Raw genomic sequence first — 20,177 nt, forward strand, 5'->3', positions numbered from 1 at the left:
CTGGCACTGTGCCAGTAACATGACATCACAGACGCCATCTTACTGGCAGTTCTTGCAGGCAATAGTGATGCCACAGCAACGATCGGCGCCCCCTGAAAACAGTTCGGGGGAGGGCGATCGTGGGTGAAAGACCCCCCCAGCGGCATTTAACGGGTTGCACACCCGCGATCGGAGTGGGTGTTACACTGGGATGCCGGCTATCAGTCACAGCCGGCACCCTGTGTTTCCCGATGCCGGTTCGGCTCCGATCCAGAGCCAAGCCAGCATCATTTCAGCGGCGGATTTATCCGCTGCTGAACGCTAAGTCACTGTGGGAAGGGGTTAATGATCCATGCTTTGGAAGATATTCTTAGGTCTGTTGTACTTCAGATTTTTGGATAATGTAGGCCATGCTTGGCCGATTTTACACATGTTGCCTTTTGAAGTCTACATGACTGATTGTGATGCAAAGTTATTGTATGTAATTGTTTATGCTATAAACTCAAAAATAATAAGTTTGATTAAAAACTTATAAAAAAAAGGAGACGTTAAAGTCGTCTATGCCTCAAGTTCAGGGATCAGACCTAAAAGTCCTATCGGGCAATGTGACAGCGATAGCATTTGTAAACTGCCAAGGCGGTATTCGGAGTCAGCCTCTAATGCACCTAACCTCCGATATTTTTTTTCTAGCAGAGAAGAATTTAGTCTTTCAGCTGTCCATATCAGAGGGAAGGAAAATCCCGAATGCAGACTTCCAGAGTCGCCATCCGCTAAAGCAGGGTGAATGGTGTTTCAAGAGCGAGGTACTTCAGATGATAGGTTGTGGGGATTACCGCAAATAGATTTGTTTGCAGACCGCAAAAACCGCCAGGTCCAGGAGTTCTGCTCCAATTCAAGAGAGTTTTTGGCACCAATTCTCTAATCGCTCCGACCCTCACAACTGTTCCGAATGGATACCAGGTTAAAGAAGCAGTCTCAAACTATCCACAAAGTCTAAAAAGTGGTGCTCTGCCAGTAAAGTAACATCAAAGCGGTATGCAGTATAGTGCGTAAGGAAGACAGTAAGCAGCACTCGGCAAAAAGTGGATCTTCTTGATAGAACAAATAGTGCAGTACAGGGAGAAACAGCGGGGCCAGACGACGGGCCGCTTCGCGCCACATATCGCATCTTCAAGCCGTTGACGTCATCTGTCCGCGGCATGCACAATAGGGCAAACAGGAAGAGAAACAACCAGGTAAGTTGAGTGTGCGTTAAAAACATAATACAAGTCATCTTGTACATTAAAAACAAAGCAGAATGCATGAAATCTTAGCAAACTATAGGGACATGACGCAAACACTTTTTTTTAAATGTATATACATATATACAAGCACCTCATTCTATTTGATCAGACCGACTTGCACACCTTCTTATTGTATAGCATACGGAATATAGTTAGAACAGCTGGCCAAAGAGGTTTTTTGAAAAGGGTGAAAGAAAATGAACTGTAATAAGGCAAATCTTTATAGAAAAACACTAAGATAATTCTTTTTTCATCCCTAATACTCCCATGGCATCAAATTTAATGATATATTTGCTTTCTTGTTGTAATAAAACTGACACCCTTTCGAAGCCTACAAATCTGAGGACCTTGGGATTCCCCTCATGACATGTCCTCACATGTTCAATTAAGCGTGGACATCCGGTGCCAGTAGTGACAGACCTCTGGTGTTCTCTGAAACGTACGTGTAGTCTGCGTATTGTTTTCCCAATATAAAAGAATTTACATGGAAGATTATGTACACAACATATGTTGATTTGTATGTAATAAAAGAAAGAACTTTCTGTGTTTGTCCCCCAAATTGAATTTACTTTAATTGACTATTGAAAGGGCAACAAATGCAAGAGTCACATTTGAAACTTCCAGTTGGAATTCCCCTCTCCAACCAAGTAGAACGAGGTGTATGAAATCTACTTCTAACCAGAACGCTCCTAATAGTATGGCAACGTCTAAACTAGAGATGAGCGAGCACTAAAATGCTCGGGTACTCGTTATTCGAGACGAACTTTTCCCGATGCTCGAGTGCTCGTCTCGAATAACGAGCCCCATTGAAGACAATGGGAGACTCGAGCATTTTTCAAGGGGACCAAGGCTCTGCACAGGGAAGCTTGGCCAAACACCTGGAAACCTCAGAAAAGGATGGAAACACCACGGAAATGGACAGGAAACAGCAGGGGCAGCATGCATGGATGCCTCTGAGGCTGCTTAAATGCACCATTATGCCAAAATTATGGGCAACAGCATGGCCATGACAGAGTGACAGAATGAAGCTAGATAGCATCTAAAACATCCAATAATTGACCCTGACACTATAGGGGACGGCATGCAGAGGCAGCAGCGGCAGGCTAGAGAGTGGCATGGCGACATACCCTAAATGGACTCAGGCTTCAAACCAATGGGTGGCAGAGAGGAACCAAAGGAGGTGAGCAAGAAGCGCTCAAATAATATCGGTACATGATAAAAGTTTGCCAGTATATTTTGTGGATTACACAGCAGGGTGGCGACAAAGTTAACATGGAAGCCATGAAAACAATCCAAAATTCTGCCTGACACAGCTCATTTGATAAGGGGACCATGTATGGAGGCAGTGAACTAGTAGTAGATTAAAGGTGCTGCAGTTAAAACTATGTTAGTTGGATCTTGGCATGGAGCTGGCGCTCCGCTGCCAGGCGAGCTTTCGCCAATCCAAGCCCCTGTCTCTAGGCTACTCCCCAAACAGCACTTCTAAGAACCTTTTGTATAAGATCAAGTGTAGTAGCGTTCTTATAAGTATGGGATATGGCGGGTGAGGGGAATGTAAACAGATGCGCAAGAAGCGCTGAAATAATATCCGTAAATGGTAAAAGTTTGCCAGTATATTTTGTGGATTACACAGCAGGGTGGCGACAAAGTTAACAACTTTGTGGAATCCATGAAAACAACCCAAATTTCTGCCTGACACACCTCGTTTGATAAGGGGACGATGTATGGAGGCAGCTATATGGACGACTTTTGGAGGTAGCAATGGAGACAACGTGTGGAGGCTGCTATGGAGACAATTTAATTTGGATAGTGCCTGTATGTGGCAGTCCAAAAAAGTTTTCAAACCAGAGGAGCAGGTAGGTGGCCCTCCAGAAAAATGAAATAGATTGAGTGCCTGTATGTGGCAGTCCAAAAAAGTTTTCAAACCAGAGGACCGGGTAGGTGGCCCTCCAGAAAAATTAAATGCATAAAGTACTATAGCTAGAGCCAGTGGGCCCTGTCAAAAAATAGCCAGTTTCCTCTGCTTTAGTGTACAAAGAGGAGGAGAAGGAGGAAAATGAGGAGGGGGAGTGCATAAATTATTCAGGTTGAGCTTCCTTCACCTGGTGGAGATTGGAAATTATGAGAAATCCAGGCTTTATTCATCTTAATAAGCGTCAGCCTGTCAGCGCTGTCAGTCAACAGGCGTGTACGCTTATCGGTGATGATGCCACCAGCTGCACTGAAAACCCGCTCGGACAACACGCTAGCGGCAGGGCAGGCAAGAACCTCCAAGGCGTACAGCGCCAGTTCGTGCCACATGTCCAGCTTTGAAACCCAGTAGTTGTAGGGAGCTGTGTGATCATTTAGGACGATGGTATGGTCAGCTACGTACTCCCTCACCATCTTTCTGTAAAGATCAGCCCTACTCTGCCGAGACTGGGGACAGGTGACAGTGTCTTGCTGGGGTGACATAAAGCTGGCAAAAGCCTTGTAAAGCGTACCCTTGCCAGTGCTGGACAAGCTGCCTGCTCGCCTACTCTCCCTCGCTACTTGTCCCGCAGAACTACGCACTCTGCCGCTAGCGCTGTCAGAAGGGAAATACTGTTTCAGCTTGTGCACCAGGCCTGCTGGTATTCATGCATTCTCACACTCCTTTCCTCTCCAGGGATGAGAGTGGAAAGATTTTGCTTGTACCGTGGGTCCAGGAGAGTGAATACCCAGTAATCGGTGCTGGAATAAATTCTTTGAACGCGAGGGTCACGGGATAGGCAGCCTAGCATGAAATCTGCCATATGCGCCAGAGTACCAACGTGCAAGAATTCACTCCCCTCACTGGCCTGACTGTCCATTTCCTCCTCCTCCAACTCCTCTTCTTCTGCCCATGCACGCTGAACAGTGAAGGACTGAACAATGGTCCCCTCTTGTGTCTCGCCAACATTCTCCTCCTCTTCCTCCTCATCCTCCTCCACCTCCTCCGATATGCGCTGAGAAACAGACCTAAGGGTGCTTTGGCTATCAACAAGGGAATCTTCTTCCCCCATCTCTTGTGACGAGCGCAAAGCTTCCGACTTCATGCTGATCAGAGAGTTTTTCAACAGGCCAAGCAGCGGGATGGTGAGGCTGATGATGGCGGCATCGCCACTGACCATCTGTGTTGACTCCTCGAAGTTACTCAGCACCTGACAGATATCAGACATCCACGTCCACTCCTCATTGTAGAGTTGAGGAAGCTGACTGACCTGACTACCAGTTCTGGTGGAAGTTGACATCTGGCAGTCTACAATCGCTCTGCGCTGCTGGTAAACTCTGGATAACATGGTTAATGTTGAATTCCACCTCGTGAGCACGTCGCACAACAGTCGGTGAGCGGGCAGTTGGAGGCGGCGCTGCGCTGCCCTGAGAGTGGCAGCATCTGTGCTGGACTTCCTGAAATGCGCACAGATGCGGCGCACCTTCGTGAGCAAATCAGACAGATTGGGGTATGTCTTGAGGAAACGCTGAACTATCAGATTTAACACATGGGCCAGGCATGGCACATGTGTCAGTCTGCCGAGTTGCAGAGCCGCCACCAGGTTACGGCCGTTGTCACACACAACCATGCCTGGCTTCAGGTTCAGCGGTGCCAGCCACAGATCAGTCTGCGCCGTGATGCCCTGTAATAGTTCTTGGGCGGTGTGCCTTTTATCGCCTAGGCTCAGCAGTTTGAGCACCGCCTGCTGTGCCTAGAGCTAGCGACTGATCCTCCGATCCCTCAGTCTGCTCCCCCCTCGGACTTCCTGCCCTGACAACAACTTCACCACTGTCTGACAACCGTGTCTCCTCATCGTCGGACACCTCTTTACACACTTCTTCCACTACGTCAAGAAGGTCATCATCACCCACAGACTGCGACTGGTGGAAAACCTGGGCATCGGAAAATTGCTCAGCAGCAACCGGACAAGTGGTTTGTGACTGTGGGAAGGGTCCAGAAAACAGTTCCTCAGAGTATGCCGGTTCAAATGCCAAATTTTCCTGGGAGGGGGCAGACTGGGGGGGAGGAGGCTGAGGTGCAGGAGCTGGAGGAGTGCCGATTTCGGTGACATGGGTGGACTGCGTGGAAGACTGACTGGTGGACAAATTGCTCGAAGCATTGTCGGCAATCCACGACATCACCTGTTCGCACTGTTCTGGCCTCAACAGTGCTCTACCACGAGTCCCAGTAACTTCAGACATGAACCTAGGGAGTGTAGCTCTGCGGCGTTCCCCTGCTCCCTCATCAGCAGGTGGTGTCTCACCCCGCCCAGGACCACGGCCTCTGACCCCTGCAGTAGTTGGACGCCCACGTCCCCGCCCTCGTCCTCTACCCCTAGCCCTCGGGTTAAACTTTTTGAAAATGAAAGTTATAACTTTAATTTTTTTTTAACTTTTTTTTGTGTTTTTTAGTTTTTAAAACCAAACGATGCTATCCTATTGCTATGGCTATTTTCTAGCCAAGTATGAAAGCACACTGCTATGCCAGATGAGATGACGCTGAGTTACGAAAAAATAAACGTAAAATAAAAAGTAAATGGCAGACTGTGCCTAATTGAAATCAAACCCCTAATAAATTTTCCCACTTCGGTCTTTGCGATGGATATATGCGTCACTAAGCGCTAAACACAACGGTCGCAAGTCTCACTACAAATTCCTCACAATATGGTAGATGCACTGCAGCAAGGACAGCCACCAGCAGATCAACCAGAAATAAAATATATAACGCTATTGTAGGCCTAAGTAAGCCGTTTGGATTCTCCTATGGCTATTTTCTAGCCAAGTATGAAAGCACACTGCTATGCCAGATGAGATGACGCTGAGTTATGAAAAAATAAACGTAAAATAAAAAGTAAATGGCAGACTGTGCCTAATTGAAATCAAACCCCTAATAAATTTTCCCACTTCGGTCTTTGCGATGGATATGTGCGTCACTAAGCGCTAAACACAACGGTCGCAAGTCTCACTACAAATTCCTCACAATATGGTAGTAGATGCACTGCAGCAAGGACAGCCACCAGCAGATCAACCAGAAATAAAATATATAACGCTATTGTAGGCCTAAATAAGCCGTTTGGATTCTCCTATGGCTATTTTCTAGCCAAGTATGAAAGCACACTGCTATGCCAGATGACATGACGCTGAGTTATGAAAAAATAAACGTAAAATAAAAAGTAAATGGCAGACTGTGCCTAATTGAAATCAAACCCCTAATAAATTTTCCCACTTTGGTGTTTGAGGTGGATATGTGTGCCACTAAGAGCTAAACACAACGGTAGCAAGTCCCCCTGCAAATTCCTCACAATATGGTACTAGCTGCAAATAAAAAAAAAAAAATGTATAACGTTATTGTAGCCCTAAGAAGGGCTGTTAGGTTCTTGTAGAATCACTCCTGCCTAACACTATTCTAATAGAACAGCCTAACGCTTTCCCTGACCAGCAGCAGCTCTCTCCCTAGCGGCATCCAGACACAGAATGATCCGAGCAGCGCAGGCAGGGGCTAGTCTATTTCAGGGTCACCTGATCTGGCCAGCCAACCATTGCTATCGACGTGTAAGGGTACCACGTCATGCTGGGTGGAGTGCAGAGTGGCTTGTGATTGGCTCTGTTTCTGGCCGCCAAAAAGCAAAACGGCGGGAGCTGCCATTTTCTCGAGCGGGCGAAGTATTCGTCCGAGCAACGAGCAGTTTCGAGTACGCTAATGCTCAAACGAGCATTAAGCTCGGACGAGTATGTTCGCTCATCTCTAGTCTAAACGCAATAATGGGGTGTATTGTGGTGATTTCCTGAAGCTGGGGATCTTGTTTAAGAATACCCCAATTTCTGTGGATGGCATCACATATCACTTTTTCCCCCTCTCACCACGACAGCACCCCACCATCTGTCCTCCTTTAGTGGATTACAGAGACTGTATGGGACTCAATGCTTGGGTATTTCTGACCACCGGACACATCCATAACTTTATAGCTGAACATCCATCACCAAAGGTCATACTAAGCACCACTGTGCCACATACCCCTAACCGAACCAAAGATTGTGAGGAAGGGGGAAAAAAAATAAAGGGGGGGGATACCTTGGGTACTGTCGTGGTTCAAGGAAACACAATTACGGGTGAGTAATTACCGCGTACAATAGTACACGCCGTACCGATACATCATGTTTCCAGTCTACATAGGCCTACAGGTAATTTATTTCTTTGTGTGGGGGGAGCTTACTTCTGTGGGCGGGAGAGCCACATATAAACAGGACCACTTCTGCATTGAGCCACACACCCCTGAGGAAGTCTCCGGAGTAGGTGACGATACGCCTGGGGTTCGCTCCTCTCTCTCTCCCCCCACTCTGACCATGCCTACCTGCCCTCCTCACTTTATCATGTGGATCTACATTGGGTATTGTATACTTTAGGCATTTAGGCAGCCATATACAGGACTGTTCTGTTTACCTCTGCATTGGTCACTTTACGTATGCCCATACCTTCTGCTGCAGCCTGATGTTATTCAGCTACATTTAGCATTTTTGCTTGCCTTGCATTGAACTTCCATTCTTTCATTCGGTCAGTTGTGGGTCAGGGAGCCCAGGACACACTGGTCCTGGGAGGTCAAGTACACCTTGTATGGTGCACTTTTTCAGTGTTTTTATTCATATGTGGTCGTGTTGTTATTTTGTATATTCATGTCTGTATTAATAAAGTTTTTTGACACTATTCTAGTCCATTGTACGTATCCTTTTTGGTGGTCATATGTACTTTTAGGATATGTGGACTGTATTACAATACTATATATTGTTAGTGCCTGTCCCACTTGTGGTTTGTTCAGCTATAAAGTTATGGATGTGTCCGGTGGTCAGAAATACTCAAGCATTGAGTCCCATACAGTTTCTGTAATCCACTGAAGGAGGAAGGATAGGCCACGCACTTAATGATCTGCATTTCCTGTCCCTGGGAGCGGATCCCTCTCTCTGGTGGGGTGCTGTCGTGGTTCAAGGAAACGCAATTACCGGTGTGTAATTACCGGTCTTCTGTGTGCGTTCTCCCCACTGCTATGCTGGATTCTCATTTTGTTGGTATTTTCGGACCATAACACTTCCTCATGGGATAACGCAGAAACTTTCTCGTGGGCCTCCTGTAATAGCTTCTCCGGATACCCCCTAGCCCGTAGCCAATTTTTAAGATATTTTTTGCCTGTATCTCCAACTGTGTATTATCGTTGTTAATCCTCCTAAGTCGCAACAGCTGGATCTTTTTGTATGTGATGGGTGAAAGCTGTTATAGTGAAGTGAGTTAGTGGCGGTGGCTTTTATAAAAGCTGATGTGCATAGTTCGCCTCCCACCAACTGTGGAACGCCTTCATGTTTGACACATAGGGATTGTCCAGAGAAAAGATGTATTGGCTTTCATAACAAGCAAGGAACAGATTGGCGAGGGTACATGCCACAGGAGTGCCCATCGCTGTTCCAGTTCTCTGGACAAACCATTTGTCGTCAAACATGAAGGCGTTATGGGATAACACAAACCCTCACATACAAAGTCGATGCAGTTTGAGCTTTTTTGAGCATTGGTCAAAGTCATAAATACATTGTACGCCTAAATCTTGTGGAATGCAAGTGTACAAGCTTTCTACGTCGATGGATGCTAAGGTGAAGTTATCCCTCCAGTAAAGATCTTTAACCCCTTAACGACCTGGCCCTTTTTAGTTTTTTCACTTCCATTTTTCACTCACCACCTTCAAAAATCTGTAACTTTTTTATTTTTCCACATAAAGATAGTTTATTTTTTGCGTAACAAATTGCAGTTCATAGTGACGGTATTTAATATAACATGCCGTGTACTGGGAAGCAAGAAAAAAATTCCAAATGCAGTGAAAATGGTGAAAAAACACATTTTGCGACGTTTTTTTGTGGGCTTGGATTTTACGGATTTCATTGTGCACCACAAATTACATGTCTACTCTATTCTTTGGGTCGGTACGATTACGGGGATACCAAATTTGTACAGGTTTTATAATGATTTCATACATTTACAAAAATTAAAACCACCATTTTGTCATCTTCTGGCGCCAATAACTTTTTCACACTTTGGTGTACGAAGCTGTGGGTGGTGTCATTTTTTGTGACTTTAGATGCCGTATTCATTGCTATCATTTTTAGGGCTGTACGTCCTTTTGATCACTTTTTATTTTTTTATATATTTCAAAATGGCAAAAAGTGCCATTTTTGACTTCGGGAGCTATTTTTCGTTACGGGGCTAAAAGCAGTGAAAAACAGTTGTTATATTTTGATAGATCGGGCATTTTCGGACGCGGTGATACCTGATGTGTTTATGATTTTTAGGTTCTAGGGAAAGGGGGTGATTTGAATTTTTGGGTATTTTTATTATAATTTTTTTTAAACTTTTTTTTATTTTCACTTTTACTATTTTTCAGAGAGTTAACTACTGTCAAAAAAGCATTGGTGTCTCTAAGGTACGAAGGGAAATCAGCTAGGAGGGGACGAAGGAGCCGATCCAGGTATTGGGTCATTGACTGAACCATTATCCCAATACCCGCCACTATAGGACGACCGGGAGGGGTAGATAAGAATTTGTGAACCTTCAGCAAAAAATACCAGACCGTATGTCTGGGATTCTGAGCGAACAGTTTTTCAGCAGTATGTTCAGACAGGACCCCAAATTTGACACTTTTCCTTAAGAAAGTCAGTAGGAGGATCTGATATCTAAAGGTAGGATTGAAGGCTAAAGGTGCATAGGTGTTAGGATCATCTAACTGTCTTTTAGCTTTCACTCTATTGTACTCTTTTGTCATTATGTCTATATTTCCCTCCTTGTCTGCAGGCTTAACCCCTTAAGGACGGAGGGTTTTTCGGCTCATTTCTTGCTCTCCACCTTCGAAAATCCATAACTTTTTCATTTTTCCGTGTACAGACCTGTGTGAGGGCTTATTTTGTGCGTAACAAATTTTACTTTCCCGTAATGTTATTTATTTTAACATGCCGTGTACTGCGAAGCTGAAAAAAAATTCCAAATGTGGAAAAATTGAAAAAAAACCGCACGTGCGTCACGTTCTTGTGGGCTCAGTTTTTACGACTTTCACTCTTCGCTCCAAATAACATGCCTACTTTATTCTTTGGTTCGGTGCGATCGCGGTGATACCAAATTTATATAGGTTTTATTGTGTTTTAATACATTTTCAAAAATTAAACGAATGTGTACAAAAAAGAAAAAAAATTTTTTGCCATCTTTTGACGCTAATAACTTTTTCATACTTTGGCGCACGGAAATGTGTGAGGGGTCATTTTTTGCAAAATGACGCGACGTTTTCATTGCTACCATTTTGAGGTCTGTGCGACATTTTGATCATTTTTTATTTCATTTTTTATGTTATGTAAAAAGGTGTAAAAGTCGCATTTCGGACATTTGGGCGCCATTTCCCGTCTCGGAGGTCACCGCCGCCCGTAGCAGTTTTTATATTTTGATAGATCGGGCATTTTGGGACGCGGCGATACCTAATATGTTTGTGATTTTTACTGTTTATTATGTTTTATATCCGTTCTAGGGAAAAAGGGGTGATTTGAACTTTTAATATTTTATTAATTTTTTTTATTTTTTAAACTTTTTTTTTTCTTTTTTTTTTCACTATCTTTTAGACCATCTAGGGTACATTAACCCTAGATGGTCAGATCGCTGCTACCATATACTGCAATACTTCTGTATTGCAATATATGGCATTTTTGCAGCACATTTATTACAATGAGCCACTGGCTCATTGTAACGAATCTGCAGCTGCCAGATGGCCTCTTGTCAAAAGAAGACAGGAGGCTACCATGGCAACCGATCGCCCGCGCTCCGCCGTCTTTTAAATGCCGCTGGCATTATGCAAAAACCCCCACCTTTGTATGAAGAGGACTCAGCCCGTGAGCCCTCTTCATACATCCCTTATACCTCGGCGCCGTAGAGCTACGGCGCAGAGCGTTAAGGGGTTAATAATGATATCCTCCTAAACAAGATTTGAGAGGGGAAAATAATGCAATAGACAAATAACACATCCAAATAATGATACTTTAGAAAAGAGAGGGAAAGCGGATGTGCAAACAAGATAAATTTTATTATTTCATCAATATACAAAGATAAAAACCCAAAAAAATGGGAAAAAGAACACAATGGTCTCTCCTCAGAGAAATATTTCATATATGTACAACCAACAATGGATAACAAAGCTGCTAAATATAAAGGTGTAAAAATATGCACAAAATCACATGTAATAATAAGGTGCAAAGTGCCTAGGCTGAATACATACAACGGTTCTTGGACTGTGTGGTGTACAAGACAAGTAGAAACAGTGTCTCAATGCAAGGTGTTTACATATTATGAGATCAAAAAACGAAACAAAACATAGATAAATTGACACATGCTCAATTTTTTGTTTACATTTTTGTTTACGTTTTTGTTTACATTTTTGTTTACCTTTTTTTTTTTTTTTTTTCTGCTACCTCTATACCATAGATTGCATGTATTCATAATTTGATATTGCAGACATTGTGTCGCCCGGTTGATTGCCAGAGCTCTGTGCGCCGCCGCAATTGACACATATCTGGATCTCTCGCCGTCATCTTTGTACTCTAGATTATACATACAGTTTGGCATTATATGCATTACGCTGCCTTGGTATCTTCTAGACAGCGCAAGTGTTAGACTTTGCTACGATCATGCGTCTATGCGTCTATAGTTCATTTATATACACACTCTGTTCGATCGTTACAACTCCATCTGAGTCATATCTGCCACAGTGATGGCTTGCATATACCTTACCGTCTTTTCCTTTTTTCTGTTGTACGGATCGGATCTTCAAACTTAGCACGGGGTCTGTCCCCGTTGCTTGGCAACACATGCATACTTGACTCAGGATCTCTGACCTCCTTGACCCGGAAGTAGTTTATGCCGCACTGCTAAGGCTTGGAACCTGGCTCACACATCAGATTAACTTAACAAACTTACAAATCGGCAGGGGAAACCCTCTGATACAGTACCTTTTTAGACTCACCATGAACTATGAATCATACTTTGATGTGTTCTAACACTAAAAGGGGCGGTATGGTAGGACATCCATACACTGTTGGGGGGCGGGACTGGATGATTTAAATAGCTGGGTTGATTTCCCTTTCCTTATCCCCTGAGGAAGCCCGCCAGACGGGCGATACGCGTGGGGCGTTTGTGGTCTCTCCTCTCCATGCTCTACATTAGGTAATATAATGTGAGGTACTGCTTTATTGTATCTACTTGAATTGTGTATCTACACCACTAGCTGCTATTTTCTGCACGTAGCACTTTATCTATGTTTTGTTTCGTTTTTTGATCTCATAATATGTAAACACCTTGCATTGAGACACTGTTTCTACTTGTCTTGTACACCACACAGCACACAGTCCAAGAACCGTTGTATGTATTCAGCCTAGGCACCTTGCACCTTATTATTACATGTGATTTTGTGCATATTTTTACACCTTTATATTTAGCAGCTTTGTTATCCATTGTTGGTTGTACATATATGAAATATTTCTCTGAGGAGAGACCATTGTGTTCTTTTTCCCATTTTTTTGGGTTTTTAAATGTTTTTATCTTTGTATATTGATGAAATAATAAAATTTATCTTGTTTGCACATCCGCTTTCCCTCTCTTTTCTAAAGTATCATTATTTGGATGTGTTATTTGTCTATTGCATTATTTTCCCCTCTCAAATCTTGTTTGGTTCAAATCTTCTTACAGAGCTCTATCCTTACTCTGTATTTCCTGGGGTTCTTTATTGTTATAATTTTTTGTTGGGTCACATATATATTCTCTATATCTGTATTATAGACAGCAGGACTGGGAACAAGGGGTCAGGAATGGACCTACAGGCACGCGAGATGGCTTGGAACAGCCAATTTACAAGTATTTTCAGCGATTCAAACGACTCGATCGCTAATGACGATTTTTCTAAACTCTCCAGTGAATTGATTAATGCACACAAATCAATCACTAGACTCTGGTGGAATATCCGAAGCCTTGAAGAATATCTCAGGTTGAAGATTTTCCCCAGGGGGCTCAGAACACAGATTTTCCCTTCCTGGGAGGTGGACTTGGACGAGAAGAGTAATTGGGAAAGGGGCCTCTCTCAATGCTCACTTATACTGGTAAACATGCTCCTGGACCATGATCGTGGTCTATTAAATCAGCAACGCGAGCTCATCAAAAAACTGGAATCTCGCCTAATCTCCTTTGATACAACCTCCCTAGTAGAACCCTTTCGCAAAAAACTGAAGGAAATGATCGAGGGATACGAGAAAAACATACTCACAAAACAGAATAAACTACAAAGGGACAAGAAGGACTATGAAAGAGGGAGGGCCTACCATTGGACCCACAGGGGCAACAAGAGACGCCACTACCCGCCAGCACCACGCAGCCATGCCATAGGGGGGACCAACCTGATTGACACGCAGTCCTCTGAAAATAGTGAATCTGAGAATTCACAGGATGATGCCTCTGCATCAAGTCACAATGCTAGAAAGAGAGGTCCCAGACACCGAGATTGGTCCCCCAGTTACAAACGCGAGAAAACGAGACGAGGAAAGAAGGAGTCCAGAGAGGGTGAGTCAACTGGCCTACAAGTTATCAATTTGTCATCGTACAATCTTTCTGACATTGAACTTTCAGTTCTACAAAAGGGCCTTTCTTTCTCACCCATGAATAAACTTAATAAATTCGAGGTCACCAAAGATGTTTATTTATTTTGCAGGCAACTAGCTTTCAAGCTGTTATATCACCAACCGGACTTGGTCGATTCTCTCCCAGAGGGTGACCGACAAACTTTTAGGGATTTATTGGACCTACTTGAGGAAGCGTCTAATGACTCAGGTAAGAGAAAGTTCACCACACGTACCCTGTCACAAAGCACTCCCAGCTTCAGACTGTTCCCTGCACTGAACATTTTCTATGAACTTACTCTAGACATTACAAATTGACAATAACAAAGGAGAAAATCTTTCCCCGACAGAACGCTCTGCTCTTGCAAATTTGAAGAAACAAAAAGGGTTTTTGATCAAGGAGGCGGATAAAGGGGGCAATATTGTAATTTGGCCGGTTGAGCTCTACCTGGAGGAAGCACGAAGGCAACTCAGTAACCCGAACTTCTATACCACCTTACCTTCGGACCCCACCCAAATTTTCAAAGATAAAATAGATCGACTCCTAACAGCGGCATTTCGGGTAGGTATCATCAACAAGGGTGAGCGAAAATTTCTTACAACTGAAAAACCTATAATCCCCACCTTTTATATGCTTCCCAAAGTCCATAAATCTTTGGAGAAGCCACCGGGACGACCCATTGTCTCAGGTATAGGTGGCCTCAATGAGAAGCTATGTTCCTACCTCGACTTTTACCTGCAACCCTTGGTTTTTAGGTTGGAATCTTACGTCCGTGACACAACACATCTGATCCAGCAATTGGAAAACTTCAGATCTTCTACGCCTACTCTACTTGTCACATTGGATGTGGAAGCTTTATATACCATCATAGACCACAAGGTAGGTCTTGAAGCAGTAACTTTCTTTCTTGATAAACAGTGGTCTTCGGACAGAAGGCATGATTCCTTTTTGCTGGATCTTCTGTATCTGGTGTTACACCAGAATTACTTTATCTTTGACCGGACGTATTTCAAACAAACATCAGGCACGGCTATGGGGGCAAAATGTGCCCCTTCTTATGCCAATTTATTTTTAGGATGGTGGGAGGAGAATGTCGTCTACCGCCTGGATGCCTACAAGACCAAGGTGTCGGGCTGGTTTCGATACATTGACGACATTCTCCTCCTTTGGACCGGCTCCTCAGAGGATTGTGTTGGATTTATATCAGAATTAAACAACAACCCCTGGAACATCAAGTTAACATCCACCCTATCCACAACGACAGTCGACTTCTTAGATATCTCCATTTCCTATAACCATCCAACTCTGACTACCTCCCTCTTTCGCAAACAAACTGCGACTAACAACTTGTTGCATTTTTCTAGCTTCCATCCTCGACACCTCAAGAACGGAATCCCCACGGGACAATTTCTTAGACTCAAGCGAAACTGCAGCGACCAATCAGATTTTAGGAGGCACGCACGGGAGTTGACCCACAGATTCCAAGAACGCGGATATCCTCGGAAAATAATCTCCGGAGCCTTTACCAGAGCTAAATTGAGTGAGCGAAAGGACCTCCTTCAAACCAAGTCTCGGACAATGGACTCTAGACCAAGGTTAGTCACTACATTCAACAATCAATGGGGTGACCTGTATGACATCCTGAACAAAAACTGGGGGATTTTAAAAAGTGACGTGAGATTGGCCCCATTCCTCACGGACAAACCGTTACTTACGGCTCGACGTGCTCGCAACTTGAGGGACACTCTCACAAACAGTCATTTCCAGCGCACCACTACCACATTGGGGAGGGGAGTCCGTTTCACAGGATCATCTCCATGCGGGGGCTGCTCGATATGTCCACACATAATACAAACCTCTGTATTTCAGGACCCCACGCATCATGGAAACGTTAAAATTCGGGATTACATACATTGTAAAACCAAGGGAGTGGTCTATGTACTACTCTGTCCCTGTCCAAAACTCTATGTGGGTCAAACCACACAAGAATTGCGTAGGAGATGCCAACAACATCTGTCCACCATCCAGGGCCGCTTCTGCCATGAGGCGAGGTGAAGTCCCCGCCTCAGGCGGCAGATAGCGGACCCCATTTAAAAGCGGCATTTTGCCGCTGGTAGCACGGACTTGCCAATGGCTGGCAGGTCCGTGCCACCTATAAAATAAATTACATCGCCGCCTTCAAGGCGGTGATGTAATTTATAGGCAGAGCGGTGCAGCACATCGCGCCTGTGTGCACCGCTCTGCAGGACACAGGTCGGCGTGATGACGTCACCACGTGCCCGTGCCGACCTGTGTCCCTTCACAGAGGGCTGCTGGCTGGAGGAGATGAGGGAGCTGCGTGGGAGCACGGAATGGTGAGTGCAGCAGGGGGATCGCTAGATCTTCCTTCCCTCTCTCATAACGATCTGTGTCCTCAGGACACAGATCGTTATGAGACCATGTACAGGGACTGCTTTCCCCAGCAGTTGCTTCAACCTCCGGGAGTAGAAGACTCCCGGAGGCTGAAGGCTGAAGGACCTTTGATGATGCAATGGTCACATGACCTGCCGGGGAAAGCAGTACACACACAGAGAGCTGCCTGAGTGAGGTGAGGGGGAGACATGACAGGGGCCAGGGAAGAACATGGGGGACTGTGTGTGGGCACATTACTTACTGGGGGGGCTGTGTGTGTGGGCACATTACTTACTGGGGGGGCTGTGTGTGGGCACATTACTTACTGGGGGGGCTGTGTGTGGGCACATTACTTACTGGGGGGGCTGTGTGTGTGGGCACATTACTTACTGGGGGGCTGTGTGTGTGGGCACATTACTTACTGGGGGGCTGTGTGTGTGGGCACATTACTTACTGGGGGGCTGTGTGAGGCACATTACTTACTGGGGGGCTGTGTGGGGCACATTACTTACTGGGGGGCTGTGTGAGGCACATTACTTACTGGGGGGCTGTGTGGGGCACATTACTTACTGGGGGGCTGTGTGAGGCACATTACTTACTGGGGGGCTGTGTGAGGCACATTACTTACTGGGGGGCTGTGTGAGGCACATTACTTACTGGGGGGCTGTGTGAGGCACATTACTTACTGGGGGGCTGTGTGAGGCACATTACTTACTGGGGGGCTGTGTGAGGCACATTACTTACTGGGGGCTGTGTGTGTGAGCACACTTACTGGGGGGGCTGTGTGAGCACATTACTTACTGGGGGGGTTGTGTGGGCACATTACTTACTGGGGGGGTTGTGTGGGCACATTACTTACTGGGGGGCTGTGTGTGGGCACATTACTTACTGGGGGGCTGTGTGTGGGCACATTACTTACTGGGGGCTGTGTGTGTGAGCACATTACTTACTGGGGGGGCTGTGTGTGTGAGCACATTACTTACTGGGGGGGCTGTGTGTGTGAGCACATTACTTACTGGGGGGGCTGTGTGTGTGAGCACATTACTTACTGGGGGGGCTGTGTGGGCACATTACTTACTGGGGGGGCTGTGTGGGCACATTACTTACTGGGGGGAATGTGTGAGGCACATTACTTACTGGGGGGCTGTGTGTAGGCACATTACTTACTGGGGGGCTGTGTGTGGGCACATTACTTACTGGGGGGCTGTGTGTAGGCACATTACTTACTGGGGGGCTGTGTGTGAGGCACATTACTTACTGGGGGTAGCTGTGGGGGTAATTACTGGGAGGCTGTGGGACACATTACATTGGGGTTGTATGGGGGAAATTTTGGGGGGTTGTATGGGAGACATTACTGGGGGTAATTGTGTGGGGCATGTATACAGCTGAGACTGTATACGGGGTGTGGGGGGGTGTAGGCTGTGTATACAGGGGGGTAGAAGAAAGGCTGTGTATACAGGGGGATAGGGGAGAGGCTGTATATAAATGGTAGAGAGGAGAGACTATGTATACTCGGCTGTTCATTATTGGGGGAGGCTAAATTAGGGCACCTAATTGAATTGCTCTATATGCTCTAATTTGGGTGACTAAATGATGTTTTATGTTGAGAATAGTTTGTTCAGTCATGTTGTGAGGATAATATATATTGGAATCACAATTCATTATACTGTGACTGTGGTATTTTTAGGGGCGCCATGGTGAGTTGTGCTGCATGGAGTTGAAGACATTTCTTTGTGAATTCGGAGGAAAACCAAGGCCAGAAGAAAGCGTAAAGAAGTACCTTCCCGATGGAGTAGATGGTCACCTGTAAGGTACTAGAGGTCACTAATATCTGTGACTAATAACTACTAGTGTGTAAGGTAGCATCACCAGGGGCACGCACGTGCACGCGTACATGGGGGGGGGGGGGGGCAGCATTTTAAAATTTCGCCTCAGGCAGCAAAAAGGCTAGAATCGGCCCTGCCACCATCAATACAGCGGCCTCCGATCTACAAAAAGGAAAGACCCTCACTTCAGTAGCGGCCCATTTTCTCCACTTTCATAGATGTCGAACACAGGATCTGCGTGTCTTGGGTCTTGAAAAAATCTCACAAAATGTTCGAGGTGGAAGCCTAGTGCCACAACTTCTCCGAAGCGAATCGAGATGGATCTATATCTTGGATACTGTTGCTCCACAAGGCCTGAACGAAGAACTACTGTTTACAGGTCATTATAAAAAATAGTTGGAACACCATTCCATTTTTTATATGCCTTTTTTATCACCTTATTTCTATCTTGTTTGGTTATCCCTTCTTCTATCAGTTGGACACAGCATTCCTTATTTCTTCACCTTTTCGGTGTATTTCACTCAGCTATTTCTAGCTCTTTATCCAGTCTCTCACTGGTTTGGTCACTGTCCTGGACCCCTTAAAGTCTAGTTTGTATTTGGGCCCCCTAATACTCTCACTTGCATTGTATCACTAATTTGCGTTTTGCCTTTTTTTTTTTTTTCTTTTTTATATAGGTGTTAACCTTTTTTCACAGCACGTATGATGAGATCACTTTTATCTGCCTAACTCTCAGATTCACAGTCTGCTGCTCTAATAGAGGGACCATAACCAATACTCTTTCAAGATATGCTATCGATGCACCCACAGGTGCTATTGGATCCGATCCCTTCGCTCTAATCAACGTCTGTATACTCCCACAAGTTGGACTCCTATTCTTCTTTAGCCCTTATATCAATGTACTGCTGCATATAACAGTCTGTTATGCATCATTCCTGCCCGCTACCATCTCTTGCTGCCTAATATTCATCCATTTGGTGACCTTGATATATAATAAGGATAAAAATTGATAATTGTGTACTATATTACTAGCTGATAATTGTTGAATATTTTTCCACTCTCCTTCTCCCCCTCACCCCACCCTGTGGTGGATGTCCTTGCCATACCGCCCCCTACCAGGATAGCGTCCTGAGACTAGTGATACTTACCTTTAGGTCCTGCTACTGCCCACACTACAGTTCTTGTACTAGATTACTTACTTTCTATATACTGTGTAGCGCTGCTTGGTTTGTCCTTAGTGACTTGCATCATATATTCATGTATATATATCTAAGGACTGTATGGATAGCGGTATACTTTATACACGATGCTACTTCGATGATTCTCAGATAATGTATTTCCAGCGCGCACTATTTGGACTCCATACGCAGTTATCTACAACGACAGGTCTAATCGGCGACATCCAATCGCAATTCCAATCTGTACCTTAATTAATGGACAGACATCCAATACTGGGTTCTTTTACACCATTTTGATTGTATATATAGATACCTGCAAAGATTAGTCCAATAGGCGATACGCCGCATTTGCAGTCTGCACTCTACTTAATAGATAGATATCGATAATTGTGTTCTTACGTATGCCAATTTTTGCCTTCTTTGCATCATTCATATTTGTATTTGCGCCGCATTACATGTATTTGAATTTTGCGCCGTACAATATGTATATGCACTGTGCGCCGTTTCATTTTTACATTTCCTTATTTTCTGTTTGTATTATGCGCTGCTTCAATTAACTTTCGCATTTATAAATTGACACATGCTCAATTTTTTGTTTACATTTTTGTTTACGTTTTTGTTTACATTTTTGTTTACCTTTTTTTTTTTTTTTTTTTTTTTTTTTCTGCTACCTCTATACCATAGATTGCATGTATTCATAATTTGATATTGCAGACATTGTGTCGCCCGGTTGATTGCCAGAGCTCTGTGCGCCGCCGCAATTGACACATATCTGGATCTCTCGCCGTCATCTTTGTACTCTAGATTATACATACAGTTTGGCATTATATGCATTACGCTGCCTTGGTATCTT

General features: G+C 44.6%; 1 protein-coding gene across 3 annotated transcripts; it reads left to right on the forward strand.

Annotated features, from left to right (window-relative positions):
- Nucleotides 1-523: 523 nt before the first annotated feature.
- LOC140064068 (uncharacterized) lies at nucleotides 524-19,905 on the forward strand. Of its 3 annotated transcripts, XM_072110527.1 has the most exons (9): nucleotides 524-782; nucleotides 9,674-9,757; nucleotides 13,099-13,872; nucleotides 14,021-14,139; nucleotides 14,279-14,490; nucleotides 14,685-14,808; nucleotides 15,294-15,524; nucleotides 18,008-18,131; nucleotides 18,365-19,905. In XM_072110527.1, exons 3-4 carry the CDS (start codon nucleotides 13,128-13,130, stop codon nucleotides 14,026-14,028), a joined length of 753 nt encoding a protein of 250 aa, XP_071966628.1. In that variant the 5' UTR covers nucleotides 524-782; nucleotides 9,674-9,757; nucleotides 13,099-13,127; the 3' UTR covers nucleotides 14,029-14,139; nucleotides 14,279-14,490; nucleotides 14,685-14,808; nucleotides 15,294-15,524; nucleotides 18,008-18,131; nucleotides 18,365-19,905. The 3 variants fall into 3 exon arrangements, with proteins under 3 accessions (XP_071966628.1, XP_071966627.1, XP_071966626.1); XM_072110526.1 differs by lacking the exons at nucleotides 524-782; nucleotides 9,674-9,757 and having other exon boundaries at nucleotides 12,805-13,872; nucleotides 18,365-18,525; nucleotides 18,824-19,905; XM_072110525.1 differs by lacking the exons at nucleotides 524-782; nucleotides 9,674-9,757 and having other exon boundaries at nucleotides 12,805-13,872.
- The last annotated feature ends 272 nt before the right edge of the window (nucleotides 19,906-20,177 follow it).

The sequence above is a fragment of the Engystomops pustulosus genome, chromosome 6 (genome assembly GCF_040894005.1).
Source record: "Engystomops pustulosus chromosome 6, aEngPut4.maternal, whole genome shotgun sequence".
NCBI classification, from domain to species: Eukaryota; Metazoa; Chordata; class Amphibia; order Anura; family Leptodactylidae; genus Engystomops; species Engystomops pustulosus.

What these genes read in the sequence shown, in the direction of transcription:
- LOC140064068 (XM_072110525.1), top strand. Translation starts at nt 12,852, where the DNA reads ATGTTTTTATCTTTGTATATTGATGAAATAATAAAATTTATCTTGTTT.